At 42.5% G+C, this 25,443-nt stretch overlaps 1 protein-coding gene across 3 annotated transcripts in view; it reads right to left on the reverse strand.

Moving 5' to 3' along the window:
- The window catches only part of STX18 (syntaxin 18), a 175,235-nt gene that overhangs the window by 68,673 nt on the left and 81,119 nt on the right, over window positions 1–25,443 (reverse strand). For 2 of the 3 annotated variants that reach the window (XR_012231954.1, XM_073574493.1), the window contains exons 2-3: window positions 13,419–13,486; window positions 2,837–2,949 (exon numbers count right to left, since the gene is read on the reverse strand). Coding sequence is in view for 2 of the 3 variants with exons in the window: in XM_073574493.1 (XP_073430594.1) it covers window positions 2,837–2,949; window positions 13,419–13,486 (181 nt within the window). In the remaining variant the exon portion in view is untranslated. The remainder of the gene's footprint in view (window positions 1–2,836; window positions 2,950–13,418; window positions 13,487–25,443) is intronic. The other variant, XM_073574494.1, reaches the window with a different exon arrangement.

Consider the following 25,443-nt stretch of genomic DNA (forward strand, 5'->3'; position numbering starts at 1 on the left):
TACATATGAAAATGTTGATCGTTATCACCTGTTCAGTATAACTGGTTACTCATACACCTGACTATAATCCTACAAAACCCCTGACTCTGTGGGTGTGTACTGAGAGGAACTGATGATGTTTTGAAGGTAAAGGGCGGTCACACTAAATACTGATCCAGATTTCTCTTTTGTTCATTAACTTTGAACTCAGTTAATCGTTAAAAAATTAACTATTAACAATTCTATTTTTGAAAAGTCTTAGAATACAGCATTTTTTCAACATCACCCCAAAACCTACTTCATGTAATGAGGAAAGTCACCATGTACTGTAGATCCTATCAAACAGGTTCTAATCTAGAGATGAGCCAAAAGAACTGCGGGTCTTTGGTTTAGCAGGCAAGTTGGTAGTCTGGGTTTGCTGGACTAGAGCCCTTCGAACCTCCCCCCCGAATTACCAGCATCCCTGGCGCCACCTCTAATTAATTGGCTCTGTGATGTCATCGTTGTGGAGTGATGCATGCATTAGCCCTCTCCAAGCCTAGTAATCAGAAGTGGTGCTGGGGATGCCAGCAGGTGGGAGCAGGTTGCACTGCACGGTCTGGCAGCCATGGACTACCAACGCGTATACTGAGCCAAGGTCCTACAAATAATTTTGCTATACTATAGTGGGATCGAAAAATTAACTAGGCCCTTGAGCTATGGTGGTCTTTTGATGAAAGTCATGAACCTAGATTTTAGGGGGCAGAAGGTGCCCAAGCCAACTGCCTCTTCTGCCCATTCACATACTGCACACAAAGCCGGCCCTCCGAATGTGCTCAGATAGATCTTTCTGTCTTCATTTTCTCGGTGTTAACCAACAAATCTATTAAACCAGAATATGAAAATAGCAAAAGAGCAATAAATCTGCATGAGTGAGAAGACGCGGGGCGTATCAGTCAGTATCTTCTCATTACTATGTAGTTACATGAGTGGAATACAGATAGGACAGCGGAAGACGGAGGGTTACACCTAAGGACACCGCATCGCTTAGACCAAACTGCTTATTACTATGGAAGACTGTTCACAAAACACAGTCCAAGATTGCTTGGTGCGACCCACCGTGCCCGGATGCCCTTGTACTGCTCTATGTGAAATTGTTTTCATCAAACTGCTCAGGCTCTGAGCTGGGGGGACGCCCTCTCCACGATGTGGAACAACACCCTTTAAAAATTCCTCACCTTTCCTACATCCTCCAACTGAAAATGGCAGCGGACCCTTGTGTTCTTTTGCAGGGTTTCTGAAAAATATGCAGAAAATCCTGCAAACTGGTAATCACTTAGGGCAAGATTACCTTCTCTTTCCATGTGGCAAAAATAGTCAAACTAAATTATGGAAGCATTTTTTTTTCTCCCCTTAGAAAATAGGTTATGTCAATTGTAAGAAATGCAGATGAAAGAGGCATTCTATGGCATGTCCATGGTCTAGAGAATGGGGTTCCAACTGGTGCTGCAGCAGAAATGGGCAGGATCACCATACGGATGATTACAAATTATGACGGGCGTTTCACCGAAACGAACGCGATTCAGGGTTACATCAAGAAGACAAGTGCAGGGCCCCCCCCCCGTCAAGGAGTCAGAGGCAGGGCCCTCCCCGTCAAGGAGTCAGAGGCAGGGCCCTCCCCGTCAAGGAGTCAGAGGCAGGGCCCTCCCCGTCAAGGAGTCAGAGGCAGGGCCCTCCCCGTCAAGGAGTCAGAGGCAGGGCCCTCCCCGTCAAGGAGTCAGAGGCAGGGCCCTCCCCGTCAAGGAGTCAGAGGCAGGGCCCTCCCCGTCAAGGAGTCAGAGGCAGGGCCCTCCCCGTCAAGGAGTCAGAGGCAGGGCCCTCCCCGTCAAGGAGTCAGACGCAGGGCCCTCCCCGTCAAGGAGTCAGACGCAGGGCCCTCCCCGTCAAGGAGTCAGACGCAGGGCCCTCCCCGTCAAGGAGTCAGACGCAGGGCCCTCCCCGTCAAGGAGTCAGACGCAGGGCCCTCCCCGTCAAGGAGTCAGACGCAGGGCCCTCCCCGTCAAGGAGTCAGACGCAGGGCCCTCCCCGTCAAGGAGTCAGACGCAGGGCCCTCCCCGTCAAGGAGTCAGACGCAGGGCCCTCCCCGTCAAGGAGTCAGACGCAGGGCCCTCCCCGTCAAGGAGTCAGACGCAGGGCCCTCCCCGTCAAGGAGTCAGATGCAGGGCCCCCCCGTCAAGGAGTCAGACGCAGGGCCCCCATGGTACATCTACTATACATTTATTTCACTTCACAGAAGGTGTGATAATTTCAAATTAAGTAAAGTTTCTTCTGTTCCAAAAAGCAAAAACTTTCTATTCTTCCTCTTTCTAGAGACGACTTATCTTTACGCGGTATCATTTATTAGTACCAATAATCTTAGTTTTATTACAGGCCAGTATCAGATATGAAAAGTTTGTGAGGCACATGTGAAGATTTTTCAGTGGTGACATTGTGGGCTTCACATTTCTCACTAATCAGTAATTATTTCTTTAGAGAAGATAATGGGGGGCGGTAGGAAGCAGTTTTGACTATTTTTGGTGGGACTCTTTGTCCCCATATTAAGCGTTATTATATATGTTGTTTAGAAAAGACTCCATATTAATTTAAAGAGTTTTACTTTCTGAAAAACTTATCTAATAGATTGAGGAGAATTACTCAAAGCTCCGGCTTCAGAGAGGACCCATCGGCACCACAAGATCCAGCAGCGGGGGCATTGATGGTGTGACGGGGGGAGATCCCTCCCTCTGCCTAACAGCGTAGACGCCGCGGTCACTACCACCTTCAGAATCTAAGGGATTAAATGCCAACTAATAAATGACTTTCAGTCAATAGATCTCACCTTCTGCTCGGAGTTCGTGGATAGCGCCAGAACAGGCCCTCATGAAGGTCTGTGCATCCTGATCAATCTGGTCGCGTTCACTGTCCGTCATGCGGGAATATTTAGACACGTGGCTAAAAGAAAGAAAGCAAAAGAAGCCTACCATTAGTGACCACAAATGCTACATTTATGTTTGCCATATATATTTTTTTTGTAGCATCATGATTGGCTCTTGGCAGAGGAAGAAAAAAAAATGGCTCCCATATTTAAAGGGGGTTTCCGCTTTAAGATCCAGTGGACGCTAAGCGCTCCAAAATAACTAAAGGAGAGAAGGTATTTAGCCTCCTGTGCTCCTGCCCCATTCCCAGCAACTCCTGTCCAGCGCTGCTTGAGTCTACCTGGGCACAACTGCCAAGCTCAGGGATGGGCTACATCAATGTTGCGTCACCGCTGCTGTCAAAAAGACCTGAGCAGCTTCGGGGTAGTCAGCACTAGACCTGGGCAAGGTGAGCATCTCTGTTTGGTATTTTAGAGCATCTGGGGACCACTTTCCTGAGAGTGGAAAACCCTTTTAACAAAAATATAATATGGCATTAAGAACAAAGCGAGCACAGAGCCAGAGGGGGTGGCGCACCACAAAGGGTTCCAGGATCAGTAAATTCCTGTGTCGTCCCCTCTACTATACAAAGAATAGGTCATAGGTTTTCCCTTAAAAGGGGTTGTCCAGGGTTGGGGTTCATGTCTGTAGTCACTCTACAGGAATGTAGACTTGTGAATCCTCAGTGCGCATTGTCCGTTTTCTCCAGTGTTGGGATCGGGTGGTCACGTGACCAAAGTAAGTGGCTTTCATACATGTGGTCACTTGCAGACTAGACGTGCACAGGTTCGCTCAATACAAGTGAATTGACATGTCTAGTCGGAGTGTGCAAATCATATACTTGCTCCCAGCGCCGGCACAGGAGAATCCTGTTGGTGCACAGTATGGGGATTCATACATCTGTAGTCATATAGAATGCAAGCCTGAACAATCCAATTGATTTTTGCTATGTAATCAGACAGCAGCATGATGTAGGGGCAGAAACCCTGATTCCAACGATGTGTCACTTAATGTACTGGGTGCAGCAGTTGTGACAGAATCATCATTGTCTCCGATGCTGACTAAACACTAATTTTATTGAAACCCTTTGTGACCAATCCAATACCAAGACACTGATCTCACAACTAGGGGTTGGTCCAGTGCGGAAAACCCCTTTAAACCAATGACAACTCGCAATATTATTTCAGGGGATTGAAATATGAAAGAAGCAAAAATATCAACATTTTGCACACAAATAATTTTAACAGCCCATCAAATGTGTTATATTGTCATGTTTTGGGGTTTTGGGTGAAAATAGATTCAAATTTTCCTTTTTTTCCCCTCTTGTTTTGTTTGTGTTGTTCCAATACACACAAAGGAAATAAACATGTGTATAATAAAATACAATACGTGTAACTGCAATCATTTTTTGGGAAAAATATTTCATTTTCTGGAACAAGGTGAAGGGTGCCAACACTTTTGTAAATGACTATAGCTAAACTTGAAGGAGAAACATATGGGAGGACGACAGAGCGTTGCCTGATAATATCCGAATTTATACTACCACCGCGCCACCTGCTGGACAGTGTGGGAACGTACAGCAGACACAACAATGACCCAAGACGTTTTTTTTTTTTTTTAAGGAGTTTGTAGGAAATCAAATATCAACTTAAAAGTCTGCGCTGCCAGACACAAGACTTAACAGTGCATAAATTCAAATGTAATGACTTATGCTTTTGCAGGAAGGGAATTCTGCTCCCAAAAACAAAGAACAAAAATCACCTTTAAAATCCTTAAAAAAAAAAAAATAATAATAATAATTTGCAAAAATATTTTGGGGCAAATATGAAATTTTAAAACATTTTTGACAGCTTTGCAAAGAATACAAAAAAAAAATAAATAAATAAATAAAAATAAATACATTTGGGCGTTTTTATTTTTTTTTCTATTTACGGCATTTACCAAATTGGGTTAAATTATCCCATATTTTGATAAATCAGAGTTTTCCAGAAGCAGCGATGCCAAATAGGCTTAATAGATTTCTATATATTGGAAAACAAAATAGGCAGCACTCAAATTAAATGTGAAAAAAGTGGATACTTTACTGATCCTCAGATGGCAACGTTTCAACGGTGACCCGTCTTTGTCAAGTCTGGCTAGACAAAGACGGGTCACCGTTGAAACGTTGCCACCTGAGGATCAGTAAAGTATCCACTTTTTCCACATTTAATTTGAGTGCTGCCTATTTTTTTTTCCCTTTTGTCATTTTGGCTGTTTGGACTCTGCTGAACAGGTTTTGCACCTGCTGTATTATTTTGGTAGTGCTGCCCTTTTTTCTTGATAGATATATATATATATATATATATATATATATATTTCATATTCCCGGCCTGGGACCGGTGATGTATATGCTTCCCTCACTGCAGATATATATTATATATATTACACACACATATTTATATACACACGGTACAGGCCAAAAGTTTGGACACACCTTCTCAATCAAAGAGTTTTCTTTATTTTCATGACTATGAAAATTGTAGATTCTCTCTGAAGGCATCAAAACTATGAATTATCACATGTGGAATTATATAATTAACAAAAAAGTGTGAAACATCTGAAAATATGTCTTATATTCTAGGTTCTTCAAAGTAGCCACCTTTTGCTTTGAATACTGCTTTGCAAACTCTTGGCATTCTCTTGATGAGCTTCAAGAGGTAGTCACCAGAAATGGTCTTCCAACAGTTAGAGATGCTTAGCACTTGTTGGCCCTATTGCCTTCTCTCTGCGGTCCAGCTCACCCCAAACCATCTCGATTGGGTTCAGGTCTGGTGACTGTGGAGGCCAGGTCATCGGGCGTAGCACTCCATCACTCTCCTTCTTGGTCATATAGCCCTTACACAGCCTGGAGGTGTGTTTGGGGTCATTGTTCTGTTGAAAAATAAATGATGGTCCAACTAAACCCAAACCGGATGGAATAGCATGCCGCTCCAAGATGCTGTGGTAGCCATGCTGGTTCAGTATGCCTTCAATTTTGAATAAATCCCCAACAGTGTCACCAGCAAAGCTCCCCCACACCATCACACCTCCTCCTCCATGCTTCACGGTGGGAACCAGGCACGTAAAGTCCATCCGTTCACCTTTTCTGCGTCGCACAAAGATACGGTGGTTGGAACCAAAGACCTCAAATTTGGACTCAGACCAAAACACAGATTTCCACTGGTCTAATGTCCATTCCTTGTGTTCTTTAGCCCAAACAAGTCTCTTCTGCTTGTTGCCTGTCCTTAGCAGTGGTTTCCTAGCAGCTATTTTACCATGAAGGCCTGCTGCACAAAGTCTCCTCTTAACAGTTGTTGTAGAGATGTGTCCGCTGCTAGAACTCTGTGTGGCATTGACCTGGTCTCTAATCTGAGCTGCTGTTAACCTGCGATTTCTGAGGCTGGTGACTCAGATGAACTTATCCTCTGTAGCAGAGGTGACTCTTGGTCTTCCTTTCCTGGGGCAGTCCTCTTGTGAGCCAGTTTCTAGCGCTTGATGGCTTTTGACACTGCACTTGGGGACACTTTCAAAGTTTTCCCAATTTTTCCGACTGACTGACCTTAATTTCTTAAAGTAGTGATGGCCACTCGTTTTCCTTTACTTAGCTGCTTTTTTCTTGCCATAATACAAATTCTAACAGTCTATTCAGTAGGACTATCAGCTGTGTATCCACCAGACTTCTGCACAACACAACTGATGGTCCCAACCCCATTTATAAGGCAAGAAATCCCACTTATTAAACCTGACAGGGCACACCTGTGAAGTGAAAACCATTTCTGGTGACTACCTCTTGAAGCTCATCAAGAGAATGCCAAAAGTGTGCAAAGAATATAAGACATACAGTATTTTCAGTTGTTTTACACACTTTTTTGTTACTTATATAATTCCACATGTGTTAATTCATAGTTTTGATGCCTTCAGAATGAATCTACAATTTTCAAAGTCATGAAAATAAAGAAAAAACTCTTTGAATGAGAAGGTGTGTCCAAAAATTTGGTCTGTACTGTATATGTATATATACCTTCGATCAGTCACTGCTAGGATCCCCCAATAACACCAGAATGGTACACTGCCACCAGTTCCTCGTTAGATATCAGCCCGGTCCGTTAACAACCCCAGGTAGCGTATAAGTACTAGCCGGAGTCAGACGTGGGAAATCGGGTTTCGAGATAAAAGAGCAACCCAAAATTAATTGATATTTTAATTGCCGAAAGGCGCACTAGATACTACAAATATATACAGAGTAACATACAGAAAATACAGCCAGAAGTACAGATAAAGGTAGAGTACAGGTTGGGGATAGCAGTTGACTGGATGTGTCACGGTACCATTTATCATCACTTGTGGATGAGGGGAAGCTCTCGTATCCACAGGCACCTTTTTAGTTGCTGATCTGTCTCCACACGTGACGTGGCCCGGCTTCCATGGTAGAACAAAGACAAAGGCTAAAGGTGTGTAGCTAGCTTTTAACCCCTAGCTCGCCCCTCCCATATTTGCCACCGCCCCTCTGGGTTGGACTAATTTTTCCTCCCTTGATCGCGTAGCTGAAATAATTCCCAATATCTAGGATGGTTCACAACCAGGGCTGTGGAGTTGGTAAGCCAAACCTGCGACTCCGACTCCTCAATTTCCCTTACACCGACTCCCACATATATTGCTTATATTTAAGTGAAAAATTTATTGTAGTACAATGTGAACATCAGACATTTAATCATTTTTATGATACAAGAATCAAGATATTTAGATAGAACATAATATATATTTATTGGAATACAACTTTAGAACACAAAAAACTAATAAATTGTAAATATGTAATACACTGTATAATATCGAATGAATATATATCTCACTATGTAATAAACTATGTAATTGCCAAAAAACAATTTTCAACAAAACGTACTAAATAACATTTCTACAGTTTGTGAATTTGTTCTAAGAAATAGAATTGCCTCCATCAGATCCTCCTTCATAGATGACCTCAAATCTGACCTAATAATTTTAAGGCTAGAGAACAACCTCTCTACACTAACTTGGGTTGGAGGCAAAGCCGTAACCACATGGGGAACATCTCCAACAATTTCCGAGTATAAAGGAATTGCCTCATGCACAGTCAGTTTTGATGAACGGTTGAATTTTTCTATTTCTTTGAGAGCAAGAGAAACATTTTGCTGAAATATGGTCAATCTGCTGCTATAGGAGACGGAGTGAAATCTTTTTCCTTGCAACGACGCTTTGCCTGCTCCATGTCATCCAAATACTTGTCAAAGTCAAACTCCTCATCTGATGAGGATGAAGATATGGCAGCAGTAGCACTGTCAGGACCCGAGTCCTCTTGCCCTGGCAGTCCCCCTGTAGGCCACTCATCCTAACTGCTACCTCAGTCAGAGCTTCTTTTCCTTTAGTAAGCTGTTGATCATCAAGCAGTATACGATGACTTGGGTCCACATAAACAGCTGCCAGAAAAAATATATTTTATTTTCCAATAGCTGTGTCTCTTGGTTTCAATTAAGCAGAAATGCCATCTGCGATTAAACCTCCTCTTTGGGACAGGCAAAATAGCAAGTTCTTACACTCCCTTATGAAAATGCCAGAAGTTAAATCCTCAGCTTGTCATTTTTTAGTCACGGTAAATGGGTGATTAAGCATTTCCTTCAGTTCAGCCACCTGTGTCCATTGACCTTCATTTAGAGTTACCTGAGGGTTCGCCATATCTATTAGAAACGATTTTATTTCAAGCAATCATTCAATCATTAAATAAGTGCTGCCCCACCGAGTGGCTTGATCGACTATTGCGCCTTTCCCAGCACGTCTCTTCAAGATGGAATCAATTTAAGGGGTTCTGGTAGCAATAACCATTTCCCTCCCTTTTCCAATCAGATTTCCAGCATGTCCCTCTTGCAGACTATCTCTTATTGCCAGCTGCAGCGTGTGAACACAGCGCATGTGATGAATATGAAAGTGTTTTGAAGCAGCTTCAACAAGATCATCTATTTCTACAGTATAATTTTGCTGTTCTTCTGTTGTAATATCTGTTTGTTCCTCAGTTTCATGAACAGCATTGTGGCCTTCCATCTCAAACATACTGAATCCTAAATTTTCTTCTAGCTGTTGTTCATTATTCTCATTCATCAATTTAATTGTACTTATGCTTGAAGCATTGTCCGTTACAATAGCAAGAACCTGTTCTTTTTTGAGTTCGTAATCTTGCTGAACTTTTTCCACTAAGGCCTGGAGAAACTGGCTGCTGTGATGAGCTTTTGTATCTTTTACCTCCAGTGTCTTTGTAACAATTTCTTTGTTTTCACAAACATATTGAACATTGATGGCAAAATAGTTCACTCTGTGACGTGTGCAGGCATCCATTTTAAGAAACTTGAAGCGTCTTTTGAGAGTCTTTTTAAGATCTTCCTTTTGTTTAAGGGCTTCTTCAATCACTAATTTTCTAATACTTTCTCTTTCCAGAGAAACACCAATGGATGGATAGATAAATAGATAGATAATAGATAGATCAGATTTCTAATCTGCTTTTGCTATTGAAAACATTATCTATGAGCTCAAAAACCTTTCAGGTGATGCGGTTTTTTTAAAAAGCTGATCTGCTTTTGCAGCTAAAAACTGTATCCTCAAAAAACGCAGCAAAAATGCTGTGTGTGAATGTAGCCTTAGATCAGGAATAGAACAGCCATTTATAGGACATTTCATAACTTTCCCAAATTCCTATGAAAAAATATTCAGCACATTCTGCATTGAACTACTGTACCCAATTTATTAGATATTTTAGGAGTTGGAGTCGGTCCATTTTATACTGACTCCACCAAAATGAGCTCCGACTCCACAGCCCTGGTCATAACTTCCTAGCAGGAGGTCCAAACAAGACGACTTACATCTCTGTTACTGTCACTTATTAAAGAAACAAAACAGGGCGCATCCACTGTGTGAAACCTTTAAAACACAATTGTAATGGTGAGGCAAGGAGAGACTCACCTGATAGGGTTGTGAAACTTTGGTCACAACACCTACAAACGTGCCCTGATGCCCTGATGAAGTGAGCTGGGACAGCTCAGGAAACACGTAGGCACCAATAAAGTTCCTTGAATTATACCTACAGCAGCGCAGTGTATCACTGCACCTTAAAGCCATCTTCACTGTCACTGTTCTAAGAGACAGCAGGAGTCGGCTGATAGGAGTACTAATCTCTCATCAGCCTACGCCATTGAGCAGTGGTAAGCGTTTTACCGTGGGTCACAGTATCTCTGACAGCATGACCCAGCAGCGCTCTGACCGACGGTAACGATCTTCCAGCAGTAACGTTACCGCCGATCAGAACTGCCGCACCGGTGTTTCCCACGCTGTCATCTGTGTCACCATATGAAGTCCGTAAAACGCAAGCAAAAACTCACTAAATCAACAAACATTTTTATACCTGAGTTTTTGCTGCAGACTTCACAGACTCAATTAAAGTCAATGAGTTATAAACGCTAAAAATCTGCACAAATGACATACTGCAAAAAAAAAACCACGCATTGAAAATACTTACAGGAAAGTTACTGATCATGTGCACAACACTTCAGGATTCTCATTGAATTAGCTGGTATAAGGCTAAGAACACACTGGGCATTATTGCTATGTCTTTTTTATGCATTTTTAATTCTAATTTTCAGTTCCTTTTCGCAGTACCAGCAAAGCCTATGAGGTTTCAGAAATTTCATGCACACTTTTTTTTATCATCAGCATTTTGTACTTTGCATGGTTTTTCAGTCCTTTTTAAAATCGCTTACAGACATAATTTATTCACACAGAACATAGGACACAGAGCAGCCGGTGAACGTTGGACATTTTTTCATTTAATTTGAAAAAAATTAAATCATTTAGAAATTGGTGACAGCGACATATCTCAAAAAAGTTGGGACAGGGCCGCGTCCATCCTTGTGTAGCATCACCTATTTCCTTTTTCCTACTGTCACGATCCATTTCTGGATCTGTCAGATTCTGGATTCTCTGATATAAACTTTTTTCCTTTCAGGCCATCAGGGGTTAATATCAGTTTTTGCCCCCGGTGGCATCTGGTGTTACTACATGTTTAGTCTGCTGGTGGAAACCACTCCGGCTTTCCTATATAAGGTCACCTGGTACACCAGCTGACTGTTGATAATAGCAGGTCTTTGCAAACCAACCTTTGAGAAGAGAGGAGCTATCTGGAGCAGTGCTTTTTGCAGCCTATCTGGAGCAGTAGTGTGTCTGCTGAAAGCTGAGTTCTGGTGCCTTACTACGTTGCCTCGGAGCATTGGCAGCAGAGAAAGCCAAGTGGTTTCTTTTTCCCTGTCCGTTATTTTCCCTTGTGTTTTATTAGTACAGCGGTGAGGACCAGTGTCCACATTTGCCAGTTCCCTAGTAAGGGATAGGTGCAGGGCAAGTGAGGGACTGAGGTATCCTGGTTGGCGACAGGTTGAAAGAACCTGTATAGGGAACTTGAGAAGAGTTCAGGGCACTTCCTTAGGAGAGTGCAGGAGGTGTCCATTTCCCCGTTCCCTATTTGCAGGGCCCACCGTTGTAATTGTGTCCCCTTGTTTTGTCTTGTTGTTTGGTGACCAACCGATTGTCAGGTCGCGTCACGCAGGGCCTGTCGCCTAGTGACACCTACAGTCTGTAAATGCCTTGAAATTGAAGGGACAATTTCTGGAGTTTTGAGAATTGTCCCATTCTTGTCTGATGTAGGATTCTTGCTGCTCCACAGTCCGGGGTCTTTGCCGATTTTTTTTTTTGTTTTATAGATGCACCAAAATTTTTTCCATTGGAGAAAGTTCTGGACTGTAGGCAGCTGAGTCATTATCCGAACTCTTCTTCTGTGAAGCCGTGCTGCTGTGATGTAGGCAGTATGTGGTTTAGAATTGTCTTATTGAAATATGCAAGGTCTTTCCTGAAATAGACGTTGTCCGGATGGAGCAGATGTTACTCTAAATCCTCCATATAACACTTTGCACTGATAGTACCTTTCATGTCTGAGCTGCCAATGTCAGACACTAATGCAGCCCCTTACCATCAGAGATGCAGAACTGTGCACTGATCATAAGCTGGATGGTGCCTCTCCTCAATAACAGGCTGGATGGTCCCTCTCCTCGATAATCTTGATGGCCCCTCTCTTCGACAACAAGCTGGATGGTCCCTCTCCTCGATAACATCTGGATGGTCCCTGTCCTCGATAACAAGCTGGATGGTCCCTGTCCTCGATAACAAGCTGGATGGTCCCAGTCCTCGATAACAAGCTGGATGGTCCCAGTCCTCGATAACAAGCTGGATGGTCCCAGTCCTCGATAACAAGCTGGATGGTCCCAGTCCTCGATAACAAGCTGGATGGTCCCAGTCCTCGATAACAAGCTGGATGGTCCCAGTCCTCGATAACAAGCTGGATGGTCCCAGTCCTCGATAACAAGCTGGATGGTCCCTCTCCTCAACTGTCCTCTTGAGTCCACAGGACACAACATCCGTGGTTTCTACACATAATTTCCCATTTTGACTCATCTGACCACAGAACGGTTTTCCATTTTGCCTCAGCCATAATAAAATGTTTTTGGCCCAGAGAAGATGGCAGCTTTTCTGGATTGTGTTTATGTAGGACTTCTTCTTTGCATGCTACAATGTGGATTGCACAGTTAACTTTGATCACAGACAACTTCTCGAACGATTCGTGAGCCAATGCAATGATTTGCACAACTGAATTATGCCTGTTTTAATGCAGTGCCTTTGGAGGGCTAATAAATCACGAGCATCAAATATTCACTGTTTGTCTTGTCCCTTGTGCGCGTTGATTTCTCCTGACTCTCTGAATCTTATATTATGCACTGTAGATTGTGGGATCTTCAAAGTCATTTTACGCTGAAGAACATTTTATGAAATCATTCCATAATTTTTAGCTGCAGTTGTTCACAGATTGGTGACCTCCGACCATATTTGCTTCTGAGAGACTCTGCCTCTCTAACATGCTCTCTTTAAACAGTTGAAAATTGACCCTCCAGCTGTTTTTCCTTAGTACCACTTTTCCATCTTTTTAATAACCTCGTCCCAACTTTTTTTTTTTTTTTTTTTAAGATCTCTTGCTGCCATCAATTTTTAAACAAGTTAACGGAAAAATGTCTAATGTTCAACATCTGATCTGTGTCCTGCTGTTAATAAAATATGTTTACAAGAGATTTCCAGATTATTGCACTCTTTTTCAGTACATGATTTTACACTACAAGGAGTTTGTATGTTCTCCCCATGTTTGTGTGGGTTTCCTCCGGTTCGCTCCCACACGCCAAAAGCATGCTGATAGGGAATCCAGATTGTGAGCCCCAATGGGGACAGTGATGATAATATATGTAAAGCGCTGTGGAATAATACAGCGCTATATAAGCAAGGCATAATAAATAATAAATAAACTACATTCTAACAGTTCTGGAATTGGGGTTGTAAGAACACATGAGATGGGAACCACCTGGTTTCTGCACTAACCTGCAGGCATTAATGTAATCCTTCCTGTGCTCCAGGAGAAAATCCTTCAGCTTTCCAATGTTGTTGATCTGAAAAAAAGGAAAAAAGAAAAAATGAGGAATAAGGAAGATGGACGATTCATAAAGCTTTGTACATGTGACCGGGGGCTAACGACCATCATCCTCCTTTATCTTTGGAGGGGTGGAGCAGTTACAGGCGGGCTCAGCGGCATTACCAGATTTGACAGCACGAGTCGCTCAGAGCCATCGAGATTCTCTGATTGTTGCACGGTCAACGTGCTGCAGACAGTAACAGATGCCAGGAGCACCGGAAGACTCGACACTGGACCGGGGCAGGAGGAGGAAAGCACACTTTGTTATTTGCTTTAAAACAAACTGCAGCTGGAAGATGGGGGATTTTCTCAAACCAGAATACCCTTTTAAAGAAACAGTCGGAGAGTAGATACAATTATATCCACTCTGGACGACACTCTCTGATCTAATCTACTAGGCTGAAACATTGCAGCAAACTACCAGTGTTGTGTGCAGCAGCTGGTGATGTATCAGCTCACAGAGAATACACACAGCAGATATATGAAGCCTTCGAACGTTGCAAGAGCGTTTTCATTCACTGACAGCAAAAGACATTGCTTAAAAATACTAAGGAACGGGAATACCCCTTTAAAATTTCGATTTGGGCAATTGTCATTCATATCATCAATACATTACTTTCTTGCAAACATGAAATGTGGCCACTAGATGGCATCAGAGCATGAAACATATGGGAAGAACTGCTGGATTTACACATGAAGCCCCTACACACTCACCAGCATCTACTAAGGTCAGGTTATAGGACCGAACTCTGAAACAGAGAAAGTATCAGAGAAAAACAGCACCACATATCTAAGCTTTCCAGGAAACCAAGCTATGGCTATCCAGCAAAAACAGCAGGATAGGCCTCTACAGTGTGATAATTAAAAAATAAAATTAGAAAACACACAGCAATGGGCATTTAAGTTACATACATATGTCACCATAGTTCTCTGCTTGCCAAGAAAATTTAAACGAGACATCATGGTAGACCGGGAAAACGGCAACACCGACGTCGGCAGCCCGGGAACACGGCAACGCAGACGTCGGCAGCCCGGGAAAACGGCAACGCAGACGTCGGCAGCCCGGGAAAACGGCAACGCAGACGTCGGCAGCCCGGGAAAACGGCAACGCAGACGTCGGCAGCCCGGGAAAACGGCAACGCAGACGTCGGCAGCCCGGGAAAACGGCAACGCAGACGTCGGCAGCCCGGGAAAACGGCAACGCAGACGTCGGCAGCCCGGGAAAACGGCAACGCAGACGTCTGCAGCCCGGGAAAACGGCAACGCAGACGTCGGCAGCCTGGGAAAACGGCAACGCAGACGTCGGCAGGCCGGGAAAACTGCAACGCAGACGTCGGCAGCCCGGGAAAACGGCAACGCAGACGTCGGCAGCCCGGGAACACAGTGCCAGTGATGTCGACAGTCCTGGAAAAACAACCCCACCACCGGTGTCAACAGTCCAGGAAAAAGCACCACTGATCTGATGTGTTTGGGGCCTACCGACACTCCATTATCATCACGCTCGGCCGCCAGTGATCTCGTGTGTTCGGGGAGTCGGGAAACATGGTGGCCTACTGAACAAACATTTAGCCAACAGCTTGTATTCAGATAGATTTGGATCCCAGTTAATAATCACAATTCTCAGCTTTCTAAACCAAGGATTTCTTTTCACCACTGTCATTTTTGGGATGTAGGGGGTGATCAAGGCTCCTCTGCAGGCCATCGTGAAGGGATCGATAAGACATTTATAGAACTGGGGCCTGAAGAGGACATTGCTCCTATAATCAGCTGATGGATGAACAGCAGGACCCGGGCGGCCCCTCTGTACAATCACACCATCCAGAATTACCTAAAAAACAGATTTTTCAGAATGCAAACCACAACATGTCCAGGAACACAGCGAGAAAAGATAATGAAAGCTGCAAATGTTTTCCAGCGGGCATCTATCATGTCAGGCCAGATCCAATCCTGCAGAGGCCGCTTTCATTTCTCACTAGAAATTGAAGATGGAGAGAGAGCGGACTATTTGACTTTTCATCAGCCTCATCATATATTCAAGATGTCTGATTTGTAGTGGGAGTAAAAGCTAATAACTGAAGTAAATCCTAACACCCCCTGCGGCTATAATCGGGAGCATGTGACCAGAAAATCATTTATTATAAGGAGGCAGGCCTGGAAACGCCTGACCAGTTCACGTGCGCGGCTTGGGCTTCAGAAGAAGGCGCCAAAGTAATAAATAAGGCATCTGATAATCCAGGAAAAAAAAAAAAAAATATATGATAATCCAGCGCTTGGTTTCAGCTCAAAAAAAGCAATTTAGCAAAACGGATAGCAGAAGCTGCGAGGCAGAACAACCAGGAAACTCATTTGGTTAAAGGGTTACTCCATACCTCAAAAAATCATGACTAGGATATGAAAGCACATTTAGATCGGTAAGCATTTCTTGGACCTCCACTGACCCCCGAAAACTAAAAAGAAGCACAACTAATTCACTTCCGCAGCGACCTTTTTTTTTTTCTCCACTTCCACTCCAAACTCCCGCTGAGTCAAGACCTGCACAGTCCTAACCAAGTGAATGAGGCTGTCTGGCCTTCACTGCACAGCCGGGTGTCCCTCAGAAAAGGACAGACAGATCTACATGAGCTCTGCATCTCCTTCATTCTTGGGATCGATGCCGATCCCAGACTTCTATCGATCAGAAGTGTGCTGCTATATCCTAGTGATACATCATTGCTTTACCAGATGGGCATGCAGTTTAGCCCCTTAACGCCCAGGGGTATTTTTGGTTTTACATTTTCATTTTTCCCTCCCCTTCTTTCCAGAGCCATAACTTTTTTAATTTTCCATTTATATGGCCATGTGAGGGCTTATTTTTTGCGGGACGAGTTGTACTTTTAAATGACACCATTGGTTTTACCATGTTGTGTACTCGAAAACGGGAAAAAAATTCCAAGTGCGGTGAAATTGCAAAAAAAGTGCAATCCCACACTTGTTTTTTGCTTGGCTTTTTTGTTAGGTTCACTAGATGCTAAATCTGACCTACCATTATGATTCTCCAGGTCATTACGAGTTCATAGACACCAAACATGTCTATGTCCTCTTTTATCTAAGTGGTGAAAAAAAATTCCAAAGTTTGCTAAAAAAAAAAAAAAAAAAAAAAAAAATTGCGCAATTTTCCGAGACCCGTAGCGTCTCCATTTTTCATGATCTGGGGTCGGGTGAGGGCTTATTTTTTCCGTGCCGGACTGACGTTTTTAATGACACCACTTTTGTGCAGATACGTTCTTTTGATCGCCCGTTATTGCATTTTAATGCAATGTCTTGGTGACCAAAAAAACGTAATTCTGGCGTTTTGAATTTTTTTCTCGCTATGCCGTTTAGCGATCGGGTTAATGCTTTTTTTTTATTGATAGATCGGGCGATTCTGAACGCGGCGATACCTAATATGTGTATGTGGGATTTTTTTTTTACTGTTTTATTTTGATTGGGGCGAAAGGGGGGTGATTTGAACTTTTAGGTTTTTTTATTTTTACTTTTGTCATGCTTCAATAGCCTCCATAGGAGGCTAGAAGCTTGCGCAACCCGATTGGCACTGCTACATATGGGCGATGAGCAGATCGCCCATATGTAGCAGATTTACTGCTGTGCTTTCCGTGCCGACCACCGGGTGGCGCTAAAAGCCTTATGCCTGGAACAACCATAGAGGTCTCATAGAGGCGGCCGGAAATTCTATTTAAATGCCCGCTGTCAGCTTTGACAGTGGCATTTAACTAGTTAATAGGCGCGGGCGGACGGCGATTCCGCTCGCGCCTATTGCGGGCACATGTCAGCTGTTCATAACAGCTGACATGTCCCGGCTTTGATGCGGGCTCAGCGCCGGAGCCCTCATCAAAGCAGGGGAAATGTCTGATGACGGACTGTGTCCGTCATTGGACATTAAGGGGTTAAAGGGAATCTGTCCGTAGGAACAACCCTCCTTAGCAGTCTATATGGACATGTAGGTCATAGATAGGAAGCTGAACAAAATGACACCTTGATATCTACAATCCAATGTCTTATTCCAGAGAAATCCACTTTTTTCTCTTAATAAGTTAATGATCTGTTAAGATCCATGGGACGGACATAGATTTTAGACTGGTAAAATAATCTCTGGAGGCAGAGTCGCTGAATCTGCCTCCAGAGATTATTTTACCAGTGTGAGACATGTAACGACTGACAGCCTGCTCTCCTAATTTACATGTCTCACACGACTAACTCCTCCTTTCGTTTACAATAATCTCTGGAGGCAGATTCCTAGGGAGATCTATGGCCGGCCCATAGATCTTAAAAGCTCACTTACATTTTAAGAAAAATGATGTCTTATTCCAGAGAAATAAACTTTTTTCTTAATATGTAAAATAAGCTGTTAACAACATCTACGGGCCAGACATAGATCTCCATGAGAATCTGCCTCCAGAGATTATTGTAAACGAAAGGATTTATTCATGTAAGACATGTAGATCAGGAGAGCAGGCTGTCAGTCGTTACATGTCTCACACTGGTAAAATAAACTCTGGAGGCAGATTCTGAGAATCTAAAATCTATGTCTGTCCCATAGATCTTAACAGATCATTAACATATTAAGAAAAAAAAAGTGGATTTATCTGGAATAAGACATCGGATCGCAGACAACAAGGTATCATTTTATTAAGTTTCTTATGACCTACATGCCCATATAGACTGCTTAGGCAGGTAGATCAGCATTTTTCCAGGATCTTTAGAACAAAAAAAAAAAGGTATTTTTCCTGGGGAGACAAACACCACTAATTCTATATGTAAAAATATGTTGGCAGAATGCACTTTTACTATCCCCCAGAGGTTAACAATAGCTTGGATAATGTACGGTCCTGCATTTTGATTTGTCGCCATCCCAAAGCTTAAAAGGGGTTGTCCTGGTTTGTGATTTAAGTCAGCAGTAATATCTGAAGCATACAAAATGGACATAAAATCCTAACCTAACCGAGAAGATTTCTTACTGTCCAGAACTTTAGAGCTTAGACATTATATTTAATTATATAAAAAAAAAAAAAAAAAAAAAAAAAAATAAAATCATTTTTTTTTTTTATAAGCTCTAATGGAAATCCTGCAGTTGTACAAGAGACTGCAATTAACGAAAATGGGAAAGGGGAAAAAAAAGTGAAGGCGGCGCGGAAGCGGTAATTGCAATGTGTTTTCTTGGTCAATTAGACTGTACTCTCAAAGGAAAATCCACTGTATCACAATGACAACTGTCTCATTTCCAAATGATTTGTCTCTGGGGGCCACAGGCACTGGGCTCACATTTCCCAGACAAAAGTTTGGGTTTTTGTTTTTTTTCTCTCTAAACCAGGGTTGTACAGAGCAATTGATCCCGTAACCTAAAACTCGCCAGGTTGAGCAACATCTAAACAATGGGATAAGGGTGGCCATGTGCGGAGAGAGGTGTAGTTTAGAGGCAGGAGACAGCCAGCCGGGCTAGCTGTAATCTCATCATCAAAACTGCTACCTTGTTCAGTTTCTGTTTTGTGTCACTAAAATACCAGAAGAGGAGGAAGAAAAAAAAAAGAAAAAAAAAGCAAGACATGAATGGGACCCGAGATAACATGCATTGTTACACATCGTAAAGGTATCAAGGAGAGCAAAGCAGAGCCAAAAACTATTATTAGGAGGCAACGCAAAGCCTGGAGAGAGGGCAGAAGTCTCCACAAACCACATCTTCTCCATCACGAGAAAAAAAAACATATCTTTATCTAGAAATACACAGAAAATTAATGATCTAAACGTTCACTCAAACATGGCGGTCCTCGGATAGCTTCGCTATATAAAGTGGAGAAACTAAGTAATTCATAAACTGACGATTTACCAGGTTTTCCACCTACAAAGAATGGAGAGGTCTGTGATTTTTAGCGTAGGTACACTTCACCTGTGAGAGACAGAATCTAAAAATGAAAAAAAAAAACAGATAATCACATTGTATGATTTTTACATAATTAATTAGCATTAGTAACTTGTTTGCAGTTACAGAGGTCCGACGTTTCCTGTAGTTCCTGACCAAGTTTGCACACACTGCAGCAGGGATCTTGGACCACTCCTCCAAACAGATCTTCTCCAGATCTTTCAGGTTTTGGGGCGATCACTGGGCAATATTGAGCTTCAGCCGCCTCAAAAGTTTTTCTATTGGGTTCGGCTGTGGAAACTGGTTAAGTCACTCCAGGAACTCAAAACGCTTCTTACATAGCCACTCTTTAGTTGTCTTGGCTGTGTGTTTTGGGTTATTGTCATGCTGGAAGACCCAGCCATGACCCACTTTCAATGCTCTTACTGAGGGAAGGAGGTTGTTGGCCGAAATCTCTCAATATATGACCCCATCCATCCTCCCTTCAATATGCAAAAAAAAAAAAAAAAAGAAAAAACCTCCAAAGCATGAGGTTTCTTCCACCATGCTTCATGGTTGGGACGGTCTTCTTGCGGTTTTACTCATCCTTCTTTCCAAACACGGAGAGTGGAGCTGATACCAAAAAGTTCTATTTTGGTCTCCTCTGACCACATGACCTTCTCCCGTGCCTCCTCTGGAACATTCAGATGGTCATTGCAGAACTTCAAATAGACCTGGACATGTGCTGATGTGAGCATGGGGACTTTGCGTGCCCTGTGGTAAGGTTTGAGACTGTGATCCCAGCTCTCTCCAGGTCATTGACCACATCCTCTCGTGTAGCTCTGGGATGATTCCTGAACTTTCTCAGAATAATTCTTACCCCACAAGGCGAGATCTTGCATGGACCCTAGACTGAGGAAGATTGACAGTCATCTTGAGCTTGCTCCATTTTCTAATAATTGTGCTAACAGTTGTTGCCTTCTCACAAAGCTGCTTGCCTATTGTCCTGTAGCCCATCCCAGCCTCGTGCAGGTCTACAATTTTGTCCCTAGTGTCCTTAAATGGCATTTTGGTCTTGGCCATGATGGAGAGGTTGGAGTGTGATTGTGTGTGGGGACAGGTGTCTTTTACACAGGTAATGAGTTCAAACAGGTGCAATTAATACAGGTAATGAGTGCAGAGGCTTCTTAAAGAAAAACAGGTCTGTGAAAGCCAGAATTCTTGCTGGTTCGTAGGTGATCAAATACTTATTCCATGCAATAAAACGCAGTTTAATTATGCAAAAAGTCATACAATGTGAGATTCTATCTGACACAGTTGAAGTGCAACTACGAATTACAGACCTTTCCATTCTTTGTAGGTAGGAAAACTTGCAAAATCGGCAATGTATAAAATATGTATTTCCTCCCCGTACATGGAGCCCATGGTCTGACAGTACCTATGACCAAACAGCTCACGAAAATAAAGGTCCATTTACACTGAATGATTAACGTGAACTAGTCTTCCTAGGAATCCTTGTATTGTGACCATTGCAAATTCTTAACGGTCTGCTGAACACCTGATGTATGAGCACAATGTTATGATCTTATGTTTTACACCAAAGATCATAGTCCTTGGCAGAGCATCACTATGTTTAAATAAGACTTGTGGTGCTGAGAACAATGACAGTCTTAAAAGTCAATAACACTGTAAGATAATTGTGAACGAGCATGGTTAAAACCCGTTTGTTTCACGATTATCCCGCTTTTGTAAACATGCTGACGATCTTCCGATAAATGAGCAAAACCCAAAGATTACGTCGAGGAGGCCCGAAACAGTGCGCTTATGGCTACAATTGCTGATAATACTGGCATATGCCGGCCTTAAAACACATCTAACTCAGCTTTCCGGCTTTACACTGATGAGGGGCAAACACTCTGAAATACGTGTCTGCCTGTAGAGAGTCTAGCTTGGCTTCTAATCCTAAGTCATGCATCAAGGTTCTTTAAAATGGCCAATATTGACTTTTAGGATTGCTACATCCAACGTGAAGCGTTAAGTCCCTCATCCTCTCCAAAGAAGCAATTTGCATACACACATGGAGATGGTGCGGAATCAGAGCTTCCTCATGTTGCTTCAGGGGTGTTGCACTCAGTTAGGCAGACTCTGCTCCTGCTCTACACTGATGAGGGGCAAACCCCCCTAAACAGCTGTTTTTATTTAAGTTTCTGGCATTGCATTTATCCCTGGTCATGCTAAGCTTGTTAAGGAACAACCATCATTAATAGTGGGTTTTTTTCATAAATCAATAGTACATGTAAAAATAAGAAGATTTCTAAAGGATCATGGTACAGGAAAGATGTATATCTTTGTACGGTGTTAGCCAGTAGATAGAAGAATATTCAGAATTGAGAGTCCTCAATGGTTGACACCTTTTAATAGCTATTGCAAGCTTTCGAGACTACTCAGCCTGAGAAGTCTCGAAAGCTTGCAATGTGTTACCATCTTTTCAGTTAGCCATTAAAAGGTATCAACCACTGAGGACTCTCAATTCTTAAAGGATCATGGAAAATTCTGCTTCTTTTTCCTCCTGAACTAATCTTTCATTTTCAAAATTCTCAATTCACAGATAAAATCTGTCTTCAGCTAGAGGCAGACACAGACATTGTAGTGTTAGCTCTACAGAAACCCTAGTTACATTTCTCCATAGAACGTTATGAGCACCAACTGCAATCTCCTATCTCAGTAATTGGAAAGTCTGTAATCACAGAATAAAGATTTTATGACTGAATGCAGAACAGAATATTGAGAGAGAGAAATAAGTCCAGGAGGAGAAAGAAGCAGATTTATCTTATAAAATTTCTTATATTCATGTGTACTATTGATTTATGGGGGGGAAAAAATAAGACAACTGTATTCTTTAAAGGCTTAGATATTGTCTTATAGAGTAGTTAACCCTCCTGGGTGGAACTTTGTGTGAAAGCATCCTTAATTCAGCGAGGGAGCTAATTTGCATATGTTTTTCCCATGAAGTATTGCCAGTAAGACTCCGTATTTAGCTGGTGTCTTTAAGGAAAACCCGTACTTCCACCACTTTAAGAACCTCACAGGTCAGATTGTTATTTCCACAGAATATCTGTTGATAGTTGGTCACATGAATGGTACAGTGTGATGAATAAATGGCCAACAAGAAGAACAGACTGATATACAGGATACATAGCACACAACAATTACACCATGTCAGGTCTCTTGCTAGATGTAGAAAAGCCAATCAAATATGAAGCAATGTCTGCATTTCACAAGATCCATAGGAAAGGAAAAGCCAAAGCTGGACACTCGCAATAGTTGTCAGTGTAGAAGTGTTTGGTTGACAATTCTCTGCTCACGGCCTCCCCATAAATATGTATGCTGCACTTGACCAAGCATTCATGTGTGTTTCGGAAAAAGAAGGAGAAGAAAAGAAAAGGAGAAGAAACTACTATCAAACGTGGAACGAAGACTCAGGAATGAACTTGGGCACTTTTAAAAAAGATATCGAAAAACTGGAGCAAGTTTAGAGAAGAGCTACCAGGATGGTGAGCGGACTGAAAACTATGTCCTATGAGAAACGGCTAAAATATCTGGGAATGTTTAGCTTTGAAAAAAAAGAAGGCTATGAGGAGACTTCATAGCTATCTACAAATATCTGAAGGGCTGTCACAGTGTAGCGGGATCATCATTATTCTCATTTACACATGGAAACACGAGAAGCAATGTAATGAAACCGAAAGGGAGAAGATACAGATTAGATATTAGACAAAAAATTTTGCCAGTGAGGGTAGTCAATGAGTTGAATAGGCTGCCATGAGAGGTGGCGAGTTCTCCTTCAATGGAAGTCTTCAAACACAAGCTGGACAGACATCTGTCTGAAATGGTTTAGTGAATCCTGCATTGAGCGCAGGGGATTGGACACGAATGGATGTCCCTTCCAACTCTTACACTCTAGTATTCTATGATCAAATCCAACTAAAACAATAATATTTACTTAGTTTTGAGAAGCGAAGTCTAAGGGGGGACATGACTAACTTGTGCATAAATGGCGCACAACAAATAAAAATAAAAAAGCAGCTTCATGTAATCCCCAACCTTGTCAAAAGACCAGAGAGCATTACCTCCATTTGGAAAAAGAAAGGTTCAATCTCCAGAGGAGACCAGGCTTCCTTAATATGAGCACTATCAATCTGTGGAATAGTCTAACTCAGCAGCTCCTAGAAACAGCAGGAACCATCCATGGTTTAAAGAAATACTTAGATGCTTTTTAGAAGAAAAATAAACTCACGTACACGTAAAATTCTTATTCTGAATGTTGGTCTAGTCAACCAACACCCATGATCAGAAAATAACTTGTTCCTTTAGGGCAGACAGGATCATGAATTATACAGCTGTACCTACAGTGGGGAAAAAAAGTATTTAGTCAGCCACCAATTGTGCAAGTTCTCTCACTTTAAAAGATGAGAGAGGCCTGTAATTGACATCATAGGTAGACCACAACTATGAAAGTCAAAATGAGAAAACAAATCCAGAAAATCACCTTGTCTGATTTGGCAATATTTATTTTTCAAATTATGGTGGAAAATAAGTATTTGGTCACCTAAAAACATGCAAGATTTCTGGCTCTCACAGACCTGTAACATCTTCGAGAGGCTCCTCTGTCCTCCACTCATTACCTGTAGTAATGGCACTTGTTTGAACTTGTTATCAGTATAACAGACACCTGTCCACAACCTCCATCAGTCACACTCCAAACGCCACTATGGTGAAGACCAAAGAGCTGTCAAAGGACACCAGAAACAAAAATTGTAGCCCTGCACCAGGCTGGGACGAATGAATCTGCAATAGGCAAGCAGCTTGGTGTAATGAAATCAACCATGATGGGCCAAAAAAGGGCTATCATGATGATTCTCACCCTGTCTTCCCAGATCAGGACTGCTGGTATTAGTATCAGTGGTTGACAAGCATACACTAGATTGTAACTATCCGATTAGGACTTTCTCTGGGGTTCAGAGAACAGAACTATTCCAGTTTTCCGTTTCGTCTGTTCGCGAATAGGTCTATAGGCAAGCTCCATATGTCCACAATTCGACTAAAAATTGACTGATTGAGAGCCCACGCCCCTCGTTTTAGCCGATTATGGCTTAAAAAGTCCACCTTGCAATTCTCTTTTTCCCCTTTATCTGTAAGGCTGTTAAAGATAGAGATAGGATCGTTCAAGGACCTGGACCAAGTTTCTCCCTGATGATTGACGTAGGCCACTGTTACCGAAATGTCTGAGAGAATTCTCACATGGTGACCTTGTAAGGTAAATAAAGGAGCTTCTCTATGGCTTGTTCAACCAAGAGTAACTCATGTTGGAAGAAATCAACTTCTCTTCCCCTATCCAATTTCCCTGGACTAGGTGAAACTCTGAGCTCCCCAACCCTTTGGGCTTGCATTTGTGGTAACTATTCTCAAAATTTGGTTTAGCCAAGGTAAGCCTCTGGCTAAATTTCCTATGTTTAACCACCAAAGAGGGGAATGGGTTGTAAATCTCTGTTCCTGATGACCTTTCAAAGTGAATTCATTCATCTGCTACTTTCTGGTATGAAACTGAGCCTATAACACGGCTGGGTTCTCTGACCTCTTGTATCCCGGCAAAAGACATCGCTTACCAGAGGATCATGGTTAGAACTTTTATCGCCTCTGATACTTGAATGCATATTCTTTCCATCTTGCCATCTGGGAGACGACACTCCTGATTTATGGTGTCCTGAGTAAGACCTACAAAGACTTGTACTCTTGGGGGCTCTGGTCTTGATTTTTTTTAGATTCAAGAGCCACCATAAGTTCTTCAATGTAGCGCTGACCGCTTCTAACTAGACATTGCAGTAATGAGCTATCTACCTACAACTAGGAAATCATACAGATATGGGACAACTAGCGTATCCTTTTCACGAAGGTGAGCTGTCACTTCCGCTAATATTTTTGTAAAGACGCAAGGGGCCACCGACAGCGTGAACAGAAAGGCCTTGAAATGGAAATGTTTGATTTCTCCTTTTATAGCTACA

This window comes from Dendrobates tinctorius, unplaced genomic scaffold (assembly GCF_039654945.1).
Source record: "Dendrobates tinctorius isolate UK_male_01 unplaced genomic scaffold, ASM3965494v1 ptg000039l, whole genome shotgun sequence".
NCBI classification, from domain to species: Eukaryota; Metazoa; Chordata; class Amphibia; order Anura; family Dendrobatidae; genus Dendrobates; species Dendrobates tinctorius.